Below are 12,542 nucleotides of genomic sequence, written 5' to 3'. Positions count from 1 at the left end.
GCACCCTTGAGCAGCATATTAGCTTCAGGTTAATGTTTTCTACCAGTATATTCTTAGCATATGTCACAATGAATAATAAAAAAAAAGAGATTTGCTCCAAATAACAAAATTTTCACATACATAGGATGGGACATTTAAGAAGACATCTTTTCACTAATGTTCAGATCAATTTTCAGATTTCAGATCAATGAGGAATAAAACATAGGGCTGGAAAGATCTAACAAAGATGGCAAAGATATGGAACAACATAGAACATTATCTTAAATTTAAGTATTTATCCAGCAGATCTGGGCTGTAAATGGGAGAATCTTACCAGGGTAGAGATTGAAGAAGATATTTTTAGTTGATATGAGAAAATTAGCTATGATTCCAGGCAGGAATATTATTATCTGTCTTATCTTGCAGTTCAGCTTTCACTGTGGTCAAGAGCAGAGGCTGAGAGTTTCTCAAGCTCTCTCCTTATGGATGGATTTAAAACATAAGAGCAGGAATTTAAAGTTGAGGAAAAGGAAAACAAAACAAAACAAAACAAAACAAGTCCAAGGTATCAGTTACTGAAATCATCCAAAAATCTCTAGAACAAAGGGAAATGGGGGAGCTGGCTGTCATCTACCAGCAGCTGGCAATGTGTTCAGTCAAGACTTCCATCTTGGAAATGGGTGCCTCTTTGAAGTGGATCCTGTCAATCAATCAAATTTTAGTCAGTTAGTTGCATTACAAAAAGGAAAAAAAAAGAGAAAGAAGAGCCAGCTGTCAGGGCTCATATTGCCTTCATATTTTTATAATTGAAGAAGGAAATGGCAAGCAACTCTAGTACTGTTGCCTGAAGAATCCCATGGACAGAGGGGTCTGGCGGGCTATAGTCCATGGGGTCGCAAAGAGTCTGACAGGGCTGAGGGGCTGACACCTTCACTTTAAAGAAACAAGGGATTATTCCTTGAGTCAACATTCTGCTCAAGGTAGCAAGAGTAGTATCAAGGCAAATACATCCGTTCAAAAAAAAGGAGTCTAAATACTTACTGCTTCAGTTGGCAGCCATTTCTTCCTTTTATAGAGAGGTAAATCTTTACCATCTTATAATATTTCAATACCTACAGGGATATGTCCTCTTTCTCTTTCCTCTAACTTTATACTTCCTTCATCTTCCTTTCCTACAGTTTTGCTTTTTCTCAGCCCATTACCATTTGCATTTTATTAACAGATTATTAATTTCAGTTTATGATAGAAATTATATTTGTGTGTGTTAATTGCTCAGTCGTGTCTGACTCTTTGCAATCCCATAGACTGCAGCTCACCAGGCTCCTCTGTCCATGGAATTCTCCACGGAAGAATACTGGAGTGGGTTGCCATTCCTTTCTCTGAGGATCTTCCCGACCGAGGGATGGAACCTGGGTCTCCTGCATTCCAGGCAGATTCTGTACCTTCTGAGCCACCAAGGAGGCCCCAGTAAAATTCAGTTTATGATAAGCTCAGTCAGTAAAGAATCTGCCTGCATGCAGGAGACCTGGATTCTACCCCTGGGTCGGGAAGATCCCCTGGAGAAGGAAATGGCAAACCACTCCAGTCTTCTTGCCTGGAAAATCCCACGGACACAGAAGCCTGGCAGGCTACAGTTCATGGGATGCAAGAGTCAGACATGACCTAGTGACTAAACCACCAACATATTTAACTTTCAAATTAACATGGGAATTTTAGTGTTTTGATTTACTAATTACATAAATATATTATTTTTCTGCTTTTTAAAAAATATTTTCAGTAGCATTGCTTTTGATAATGGTGAACTTGGTCATTATTTATTGGACATTTTTCCTCATGATCTTAGAAGAATTTTTGTTAATTTGTTTGACTTGTTTTTATCATTTTAAATTTACTAATGCTATTTGTTCATATTTTTCGTATAAGAAATCTAGACATTTGGGGCATTTATTTATGTTCCAAAATTTGTCAATCTGTCTTATTGTTTCTTAAGATGTTTCTGTGGGTGCTTTTGACTTTTCACAGAGGCAATTGCATCTCATTTGTTAACAATGATAATTTGTGTTTTGTTTCCATTTATTATTGTTCTTTTGGTTTTGATTTATCTTTTTGGACTGAGAGGGACATTCAGTACAATGCTGATTAGCTAATTTCAATTAGTAGTGATTGAAAGTATCCTAAGACCAAAACAACTACCAGTTGAACGAACTCATAAGAAACTGCTAACTCGTAGAAATACAAGGTAAATAAAGGAATGTGCTTTAAGAAAACAGTTTGTGATTTGTTTTATTCTTCAGCAATAGCTAAATATTTCTACCTTTTTATAGAAAACTTCCTATCACATCTTGAATTTGATATATCTCTTGTAAGCAGCATATAACACTATATTTTTAAAATAAAATATCTTTAAGAATGATATTTAATCTGAGTGTGACTATCATATATTTGAACTACTTGCTACACAAAATATTGTCATTGTTTCTATTTGAATCTTTTATTCTACTTTCTGACCTCTGGATTTATTAGCTTTTTAAAAAATTGCTTTGCTTTGGAAATCACAGATTATTATTCTATTAATTTAGTGTTAACTCTTCAAATTTCTTTATGTTAGAAATCCAGTATCAATTACAAGCCTTTTTTGTCTATTATTTCTTGCAGAGATTATGAAGGCAAAGATTAACATAATATTTGTCAAAACATCAGTAGCTAAAAACAAAAATCTTATTTTCTTATACACTGGAAAAAGACTTTACTTACTGTCCTCCCTTAATTCCTGATAGTTTACGACTGTTAACTAAATATAGAAAAGGTTGACAGTGGAAATTTTTTTTGTTGAGCAATTTGATTATATAATTGTTATCATTTCTGTTTAATGTATCCTCCCTTTTCTTTCGATTAATATTTTTTATCTTTATCTTTGAGGTTTGGAACTTTTAAATTGGCATATTCAAGTATAGAATTGAATTTCTACTTCTTTTTGGCATTCATGTTCATCATGAGGGTCCATATATTTTTAACTTTAAAAAAATTGCTGTACAGTTTACTATCTATATATTGCTTGTTGATATAATTTATTCCTAATTCTTCTGAATATATTATATTCCATATCTAAGTGTTCTCACAATATTTTAAAATTTTGACCTATCTGAACTTTGCTTGAATTAATGGATTTTCCATCTGGCTTGTTAAATCTCTCTTTGTGTCCAGTCTAAAAGTAATGCTATTAATTCTTCTTCCTATTGTTCTCTCTTCTGATCTGTATGTGTGTTTTTATATATACATATACATATATGTTTACACATAATTAAATTGTAAATATATGGATAATGTATATATGCTTAGAGCGTATATATATATATATATATAACTAAATATAAATTTCTAAATATAGCTTTGTATACATTTTATATATTTAATACCTATATTTTAATATATATATTATGTTGGAGAAGGAAATGGCAGCCCACTCCTGTTTTCTTGCCTGGAGAATCCCATGGACAGAGGAGCTTGATGGTCTATAATCCATGGGGTTGCAAGAATCAGACATGACTTAGCAACTTCACACACATGCATGCATACATGACATATACATGTGCATAGTATATATAAAACAAAAGTTTAACATCTGCTTATAGGTTTATACAGTTATGTATATAACACTAAATATATATTTTCATATAACTTTATATACTTTTTTATCTAAGAGAAAACTATAGCTTTATTTTGATAAAGATTTTAAAATTATATTTATGGAAACATTTAATTTCATTGTCTAATTTCATATCACTTCTCAGTCTTTTTCAAAAGATGTTACTATTTTTTAAATTTTAAATTTTTAAAATGCTAAACATTAAAAACATATTAATATTCACTTTTTTCTGTTCATTTATATATTTTGCATTATTCAGAGTTAATTCATTTTCTCATTATCTTATTATCTATTGACTATCTTAATATTTTGATTTTCAGACTTCTTACTATAATACGCGTTTCTCTGTGTTTAACTTTTGAAACAGCTTTTTCTCTGCAGTAACTCTTTGCCATAAAACAGTTTTGGAGATGCCACTAAACTGATGATTTCCTGATCATTCATCCTGGTTTGGAGGCTCTGTCTGCTTTCTGTTGTCCCCCTCTGTTGTAAGCAGTGGGCACAGAAAAATAATGGTATTGATTTTTTCTTCTAGATTTCTCTGTGTTCTGATGGCATGTAAATGTCTACTAACTCACAGAATGCAGTGCTGAAGCTGTAGGCCTAGATTTGGCGACTCTTACTTTCTTTGTTTTTGTTCTGGTTGTTGTCCTGAGAGCTGTTTATATATCCATGAATATATATATTATATATGCCCATGAATATATATATATACCCATGAATATATATATATATATATATATATATTTTAAATGGTAAATATAACTGTAGTTTAATTTCTGGGTTCCAGAAAACTAGGCTGTGACTGCTTTAAATTAACAGCCGAGTTATATGTATTTCCTCTAATACTGAAGGACACAGCCTTCTGGTATCTATACAACTTACTAAGTAGTCTCAATAGATCCTATTTTACAACTTGCTTTACTCGCCATGCTTTTGTGGAGGATTCAATACAATCTCTACGTACAAATTTTAAACATTATTTCTGAACTACATTTGGAATTCATTAAATAAAAAAATAATCACCATTATCTACCTTCCTAGACCTGATAGACAGAGTGCCTGACGAACTATGGACAGAGGTTCGTGACATTGTACAGGAGACAGGGATCAAGAAAATCCCCATGGAAAAGAAATGCAAGAAAGCAAAATGGCTGTCTGAGGAGGCCTTAAAGATAGCTGGGAAGAGAAGAGTAGCAAAAAGCAAAGGAGAAAAGGAAAGATATTCCCATCTCAATGCAGAGTTCCAAAGAATAGAAAGGAGAGATAAGAAAGCCTTCCTCAGCGATCAGTGCAAAGAAATAGAGGAAAACAACAGATTGGGAAAGACTAGAGATCTCTTCAAGAAAATTAGAGATACCAAAGGAACATTTCATGCAAAGATGGGCTCGATAAAGGCAAGAAATGGTATGGACCTAACAGAAGCAGAAGATATTAAGAAGAGATGGCAAGAATACACAGAAGAACTGTACAAAAAAGATCTTCACGACCCAGATAATCACGATGGTGTGATCACTCACCTAGAGCCAGACATCCTGGAATGTGAAGTCAAGTGGGCCTTGGAAAGCATCACTACGAACAAAGCTAGTGGAGGTGATGGAATTCCAGCTGAGCTATTTCAAATCCTCAAAGGTGATGCTGTGAAAGTGCTGCACTTGGTATGCCAGCAAATTTGGAAAACTCAGCAGTGGCCACAGGATTGGAAAAGGTCAGTTTTCGTTCCAATCCCAAAGAAAGGCAATGCCAAAGAATGCTCAAACTACCACACAATTGCACTCATCTCACATGCTAGTAAAGTAATGCTCAAAATTCTCCAAGCCAGGCTTCAGCAATACGTGAACTGTGAACTTCCAGATATTCAAGCTGGTTTTAGAAAAGGCAGAGGAACCAGAGATCAAATTGCCAATATCCGCTGGATCATCCAAAAAGCAAGAGAGTTCCAGAAAAACATCTATTTCTGCTTTATTGACTATGCCAGAGCCTTTGACTGTGTGGATCACAAAAAACTGTGGAAAATTCTGAAAGAGATAGGAATACCAGACCATCTGACCTGTCTCTTGAGAAACCTGTATGCAGGTCAAGAAGCAACAGTTAGAACTGGACATGGAACAACAGACTGGTTCCAAATAGGAAAAGGAGTACATCAAGGCTGTATATTGTCACCCTGCTTATTTAACTTCTATGCAGAGTACATCATGAGAAACGCTGGGCTGGAAGAAACACAAGCTGGAATCAAGATTGCCGGGAGAAATATCAATAACCTCAGATATGCAGATGACACCACCCTTGTGGCAGAGAGTGAAGAAGAACTAAAGCGCCTCTTGATGAAGGTGAAGGAGGAGAGTGAAAAAGTTGGCTTAAAGCTCAACGTTCAGAAAACTAAGATCATGGCATCTGGTCCCATCACTCCATGGGAAATAGATGGGGAAACAGTGTCAGACTTTATTTTTTTGGGCTCCAGAATCACTGCTGATGGTGACTGCAGCCATGAAATTAAGAGACGCTTACTCCTTGGAAGGAAGGTTATGGCCAACCTAGATAGCATATTTAAAAGCAGAGACATTACTTTGCCAACAAAAGTCCGTCTAGTCAAGGCTATGGTTTTTCCAGTGGTCATGTATGGCTGTGAGAGTTGGACGGTGAAGAAAGCTGAGCACCGCAGAATTGATGCTTTTGAGCTGTGGTGTTGGAGAAGACTCTTGAGAGTCCCTTGGACTGCAAGGAGATCCAATCAATCCATCCTAAAAGAGATCAATCCTGGGTGTTCATTGGAAGGTCTGATGTTGAAGCTGAAACTCCAATACTTTGGCCACCTCATGCGAAGGGTTGACTCATTGGAAAAGACCCTGATGCTGGGTAGGATTGGGGGTGAGAGGAGAAGGGGACGACAGAGGATGAGATGGTTGGATGGCATCACCGACTTGATGAACATGGGTTTGGGTAGACTCCGGGAGTTGGTGATGGACAGAGAGGCCTGGCGTGCTGCAATTCATGGGGTCGCAGAGAGTCGGACACGACTGAGCGACTGAACTGAACTGAACTGATCTACCTTCCTGGGAAAGTGCCAGACTAACCCCCAGCAGGAACTGCTACTCTCTAGTGTCTGGAGGAATCCCTGTTCCCACAAACCACCCAGACCAAAAAGAGTGCAATGAGTTCAAACTACACGGGAAAAAGCAACATCTATTGTTCTTAGAGTCTTACTTTCTTCCCCACAGCAAGAAAAGTCTCTTCATAGGTATGCCAATGCTGTTTAAGTTGCCAGGGAAATTGGGCTGTCTCAAGCCAGAGCAGGGAAGTCTTCAGGGTCATCCAGGTTTGGAGCAATATGAATATATATATATATATATATATATATATATATATTCATTTTGGTATGGGTATTCCAAGACTCTTGAGAGTCCCTTGGACTTCAAGGAGATCAAATCAGTAAATCCTAAGGGAAGTCAACCCTGAATATTCATTGGAAGGACTGTCACTGAAGCTGAAGCTCCAATGATTTGGACACATGATGCAAAGAGCTGACTCACTGGAAAAGATCCAGTGCTGGGAAAGTTTGAGGGCAGGAGGAGAAGGGGGAGACAGAGGATAAGATGGTTAGAGAGCATCACCTCCTCAATGCACATGAAACTGAGCAAACTCCAGGACATCGTGGACAGAGGAGCATGGCAGGCTACAGTCCGTAGGGTCACAAAGAGTTGGACATGACTTAGCTACTGTCCTGTCTGACTCTTTGTGACCCCATGGACTATACAGTCCATGGAATTCTCCAGGCCAGAATACTGGAGTGAGTAGCCGTTACCTTCTCCAGGGGATCTACCCAATGCAGGGGTTGAACCCAGGTCTCCCGCATTGCAGGCGGATTCTTCACCAGCTGAGCCACAAGGGAAGCCCACAATAAATCCCATTTTAAATTTCATCTTTATAAATTATTATCCATAACTGCTTTCTGTTTGGAGAAAAAGCCATCTTGACTCTAATACTCTTATACACAGTGTCATTCATTCCCCAGTGCTACAAAGTAAATAATTCAAACCACATCTTAATGGATGTAAGAATAGGTTGAGAGAAGTTGGGTAGCTTGTCTTATCTAGCATAAACAACACTGTTTGCTCAAGCACATGTATTTATTGCTGTATTAGCATCTCTTCTTTTTTTTTTCCTTTTTCAGAATCTTGTTGCTTTTTCTATCCAAAATAAATTATTGGTGCTATTTATAATTTCATCAACTCCCAAATATGTTTAAACTAAACTAAATCCATTTACAAATAAATGGAAACATCTTTACACCTACACAACTGTCTGTAGGTATCACATACTTAATATGACATAGATGATTTAAAACATTCATATACTTGGTTAAATAAATGTTAAATAATTTACATTGGCATTATAAACATTTCAAAAGTGTGTCTATATTTGAGGGGGGTTTCTTCAATGTGAGTTACTAGGACTGGTAACATTGTCAAATAACTGAACTGAGATCTTTTGAATATATTCATTGATTAAATTGAAAAATGTCAGATGTAATAATCTTGAATAAAGGACTTTTAGTCACTAATGTGGGTTTAAACAAGTAAAACTCTCTTGTTTTTCTAAAATACTTTGGGAGTTATTTATGTTAAATAACTTGACTATAACACATCATTAAATCTAAGTCAATTTTTATTTATATCATCACATTAAAATTACTTTTAAAATGTATAATAAAATGTTATTAGAATGGAAAAATTCAATTGAAATGTAAATATGCTTTCTAAATATGGATTTCTAAATATGGTAGATTTCCATCTACTAAGGCAAAAAGTTGAATGTTCTCTAAATAGGCAATTATTTGAATATGGACAATATGAATTTATTTTTACCTATTTCACATAGTTAATTATAATAAATACATTTGGGATTTTGGGGTGAGATGTACATATGTAAACAAATATACAATAGTCAATTAATATGATTTGTCATACACAAACATGGATAAATATGTATTGCCATAAGTAGAGCTGACCACAGGGATATTTTAAATAAGAATAACAAACAAGTTTGGTATTTTTGGATGAATTTTGCAACAGCTGCATGCACAATTTAGTATCCCTATTATAGTAATTTAAAGAAGCTTGGGATAATGGGTAAACTGTTCACTGGGTTGTCAGGGATTTCTTTTGAATTTAAAAATGCTTCTCCATGAAGAGTACAGAGAAGAAGTCAAATGTTTACTCCAAAATGTATGTGTCATTGTTTCTTTCATGTGATTTAGAGGCAATTGGTAAATCCTAAATAACAGCATATTCAGATAAACGTTATCAAAAACAGTTATGACAAGAAAGTTGATGCCAATCAGAACACTGTACATATTGAATAACTTGCTGCTTCCCTTCCATACAGAAGACTAAATTTTATCCAACAAGGGAATCTAAATCTTGGTAAATCTTCTCTAGTTATTATGGTGTTATTTTTTCCCCACACAATAGAGAAGGTTAAACAAAAATAGTTCAAAAAATTCCACAATGCGCTGTAATTATGCATATGTATCTACCCATATTTTAGAAAAATATTCATAATAACAAGAGGAAATATAATCTGTACATCACATCCTGATAGCCTGGCTAATGCAAGATGATTTCAAACATTGCATTTCCTTTCCTAACTGTCCCTAGGACATATTTTTCATTTTTCCTAATTTAAATTTTTTCTACCTCCTAGCAGTTATAGCAGCTCTCATAAACATGTTTGTCAGCTAAGATTTCTCTTAAAATTTGCCCAAGAGCATATTACATAAACGTTTCTTGTTTAAAGGGATGCTTCTGAATAAACTAAATGGAAGTTATTTGTACATATGGCTCAATTTTAAATACAAGCTATTCACAGATCATAACACATTAACGTCAAACTGACTTTGAATGTTGATTTGCAAGCTGTTCATGGGTATATCAGAATCAAATAAAGTTGCCCAGCCCTACTCCATATCAAGTCAAAGCAGATACCACAAAGATCAAAAAATATATGAATGCATGTTCACCTTCATTATCTTTCAGAGTGAAGTTTGGGTTTATAGACAGACGTTCATCAAGAAAGAAGTTGAACCTTGGTCCATTGGCAAAATCATCTTTATCAGTGGCACTGATAGTATGAATAACCTAAAGATAAAACAAAATTAACAGTAAATTTAATTTAGCTCTTCCCTTGATTTCAATTATAACATTTCAATATCCAACTTGAGCATTTTCATATTTTTATTCTAATGACAGAATTAACTTGCTCTCCCTTGCATTAGACTTTAAGAAATGTACTATGGCATACCTTACAATCATTCATAATTTTTTTTTGTCTAGAATGGCACAAATATTTAGTGTGTGTGTGTGTGTGTGTGTGTGTGTGTGTTTTCCTTTATTACCCACAGTACCTTGGGGCCAATTAGTTGTAAGGCTTTGTGCGAACACCTGTTTGGGGAGACATGAAGTATTGTTTGTACAAATACAAATATCCCAGTGTTGATGATGTAGAACAGCCTTTCAGTACATGTTGGGCTCAGTCAGTAAACACAAAGGCATTAAAGAGTCATAATTTTTGTTTCAGGAGACCTCTGAGATCATGATCTAAACCCTGAATTTTAGAGACGAGGACTCTGAGTCCCAAAAGGAATATGATGTGCCTCAAATCTGTAAAATAGTGACAGAAGTAAAACTAAACCATTCAGAGCTTTATGATATATTTTTCATCTCTGGTGGTTGAGAGAAAGCAATGCCAAAATTTGGACTTTATGCACTTTAAGGAACAGAGAAAGTTAGAATACATACATAAAATATTCCAGGTAGCTTAAGAGCAATACACACATTCCAATATTTACAGTCATCACAATCTTTAAAAACAATATTTGAAACAAATAAGATAATATTTTCCTTTTGAAAAAAAAATTGTTTTCTAAAGCTTAGGTATCCTCTTTGCAGTGTTTCTGTAGAGAAACTGAAAACAGAGGGGAAGTAGAGCCAGAAAAATAGTATTTTCTGCATGCGAAATATAGTACACACATTTCAAAAACTGCCATGGTTACTACGAATATTTTACCCATTTTCATTCATTCCATTTCAATATTTTACAAGTGAAACAAATGACCAATATGCATCAGAGTTAAAAGATACATTCCTTTCCAAGTACTGAGCCCATTAGTTTGCAAGGGAGAAGCAGAGAAATATCGAAGTAGTGAGAATGAGTGGTCAGGGGAACTAAGACCAGAAGAGGATGTGTTTTCATGAAGTAAAAGTGAAGAAAGGGCCTCAAGATATAGAAGTGATTAACTTCCTCCATATAGTCCCAAGGGTCATTCCTTATACTCTTTTCCATCACCACTCAGCCCATATTTTCTCAGCAAGAGATCGTGGTAAAACCCCCCCACCCCCGAAAACACACACACACATATTCTATCCTTCTTCTCTTTATTATTTCACTCCATATTACTGTATCATTTATATATGAACTGAACATTTACATAATTGCTGAGTTTTTTTCCTCACTTAAAGTACAACTAGTCTCTGGACAGAATTTTGTTGCTGTTGTTATTGCCTTCTGACTATAAATAGAATAAATTGACGGATAATCAGAAGGAAACTTGATTTTTCTCGAGTGCAGGAAAAGTTCTATAGTTTATTGTTGATGTTCGGTCCTGTCATGTCTGACTCTTTGCAACTCCACTGACTGTAGCATGCAGGCTCCCCTGTCCTTCACCAACTCCCAGAGGTTACTCAAACTCATGTTCATTGAGTCAGGGATGCCATCCAACCATCTCATTCTCTGTTGCCCCCTTCTCCTCCTGCCCTCAATCTTTCCCAGCATCAGAGTCTTTTTCAATGAGTTGGCTCTTTGCATCAGGTGGCCAACATATTGGAGCTTCAGTTTAAGCATCAGTCCTTCCAGTGAATATTCAAGGTTGATTTCCTTTAGGATGGACTGGTTTGACCTCCTTGCTTACCAAGGGACTCTCAAAAGTCTTATCTAGCACCACAGTTAGAAAACATCAAGTCTTCAGTGCTCAACCTACTTTATGGTAGAGCTCTCACATCCATACATGACTACTGGAAAAGCCATAGCTTTGACTATATGGACTTTTGTCCACAAAGTAATGTCTCTGTTTTTTATTTTGTCTCTGCTTTTTAACACGCTGTGTAGGTTTGCCATAGTTTTGCTTCTGAGGAGCAAACATCTTTTTATTTTCTCGTTGCCATCACATGCACTGTCCACACTGATTTTGGAGTCCAAGAAAACAAACTCGGTCACTGTTTCCATTGTTTTCCCATCTATTTGCCATGAAGTGATAGGACTGGATGCTGTGATCTTAGCTCTTTGAATGTTGAGTTTTAAGTCAGCTTTTTCACTCTCCTCTTTCACCCTCATCAAGAGACTCTTTTTTCCCTCTTTGCTTTCTGCCATTAGAGTGGTATCATCTGTATATCTGAAGTTACTGGTATTTCTCCTGGCAAGCTTACTTCCTCTTTGTGCTTCATCCAGCCCAGCATTTCACATGATGTATTCTGCATATAGGTTAAATAATCAGGGTGACAATATACAGCCTTGATGTACTCCTTTCCCAATTTGGAACCAGTCCATTGTTCCATGTCCAGTTCTAACTGTTCCTTCTTGACCGGCATATAGATTTCTCAGGAGGCAGGTCAGGCAGTCTGGTATTTCCATCTCTTTAAGAATTTTCCACAGTGTGTTGTTACTCACAGTTACTCACTTTAGTGTAGTCAAGTTTAGTTTAGAATGTGCAGATTCTAAAAACACAATTGCAGTTTCTACACATTAGTTACTTAGTATCAAACGGAAATAAAACATCACATTTTCAGGGATAGGTAAAACAAATACAGTCAACCCTTCATATCCATGGTTCTGAGTCTGTGGATTTAACCACCATGGACCAAAA

At 35.8% G+C, this 12,542-nt stretch overlaps 1 protein-coding gene across 3 annotated transcripts in view; it reads right to left on the bottom strand.

The window, feature by feature from the left end:
- CDH18 (cadherin 18) overlaps positions 1-12,542 on the bottom strand; it is a 647,409-nt gene that overhangs the window by 23,961 nt on the left and 610,906 nt on the right. For all 3 annotated transcript variants that reach the window (XM_081524342.1, XM_081524344.1, XM_081524343.1), the window contains one exon: positions 9,645-9,762. In XM_081524342.1, coding sequence (XP_081380468.1) covers positions 9,645-9,762 — 118 coding nt within the window. The remainder of the gene's footprint in view (positions 1-9,644; positions 9,763-12,542) is intronic.

Source organism: Giraffa tippelskirchi, chromosome 8 (genome assembly GCF_054371585.1).
Source record: "Giraffa tippelskirchi isolate mGirTip1 chromosome 8, T2T-mGirTip1v1.2.pri, whole genome shotgun sequence".
In the NCBI taxonomy this organism is placed as follows: Eukaryota; Metazoa; Chordata; class Mammalia; order Artiodactyla; family Giraffidae; genus Giraffa; species Giraffa tippelskirchi.
The sequence above is the reverse complement of the archived record's forward strand: the minus strand, read 5'-3'. Positions and strand labels throughout refer to the sequence as shown.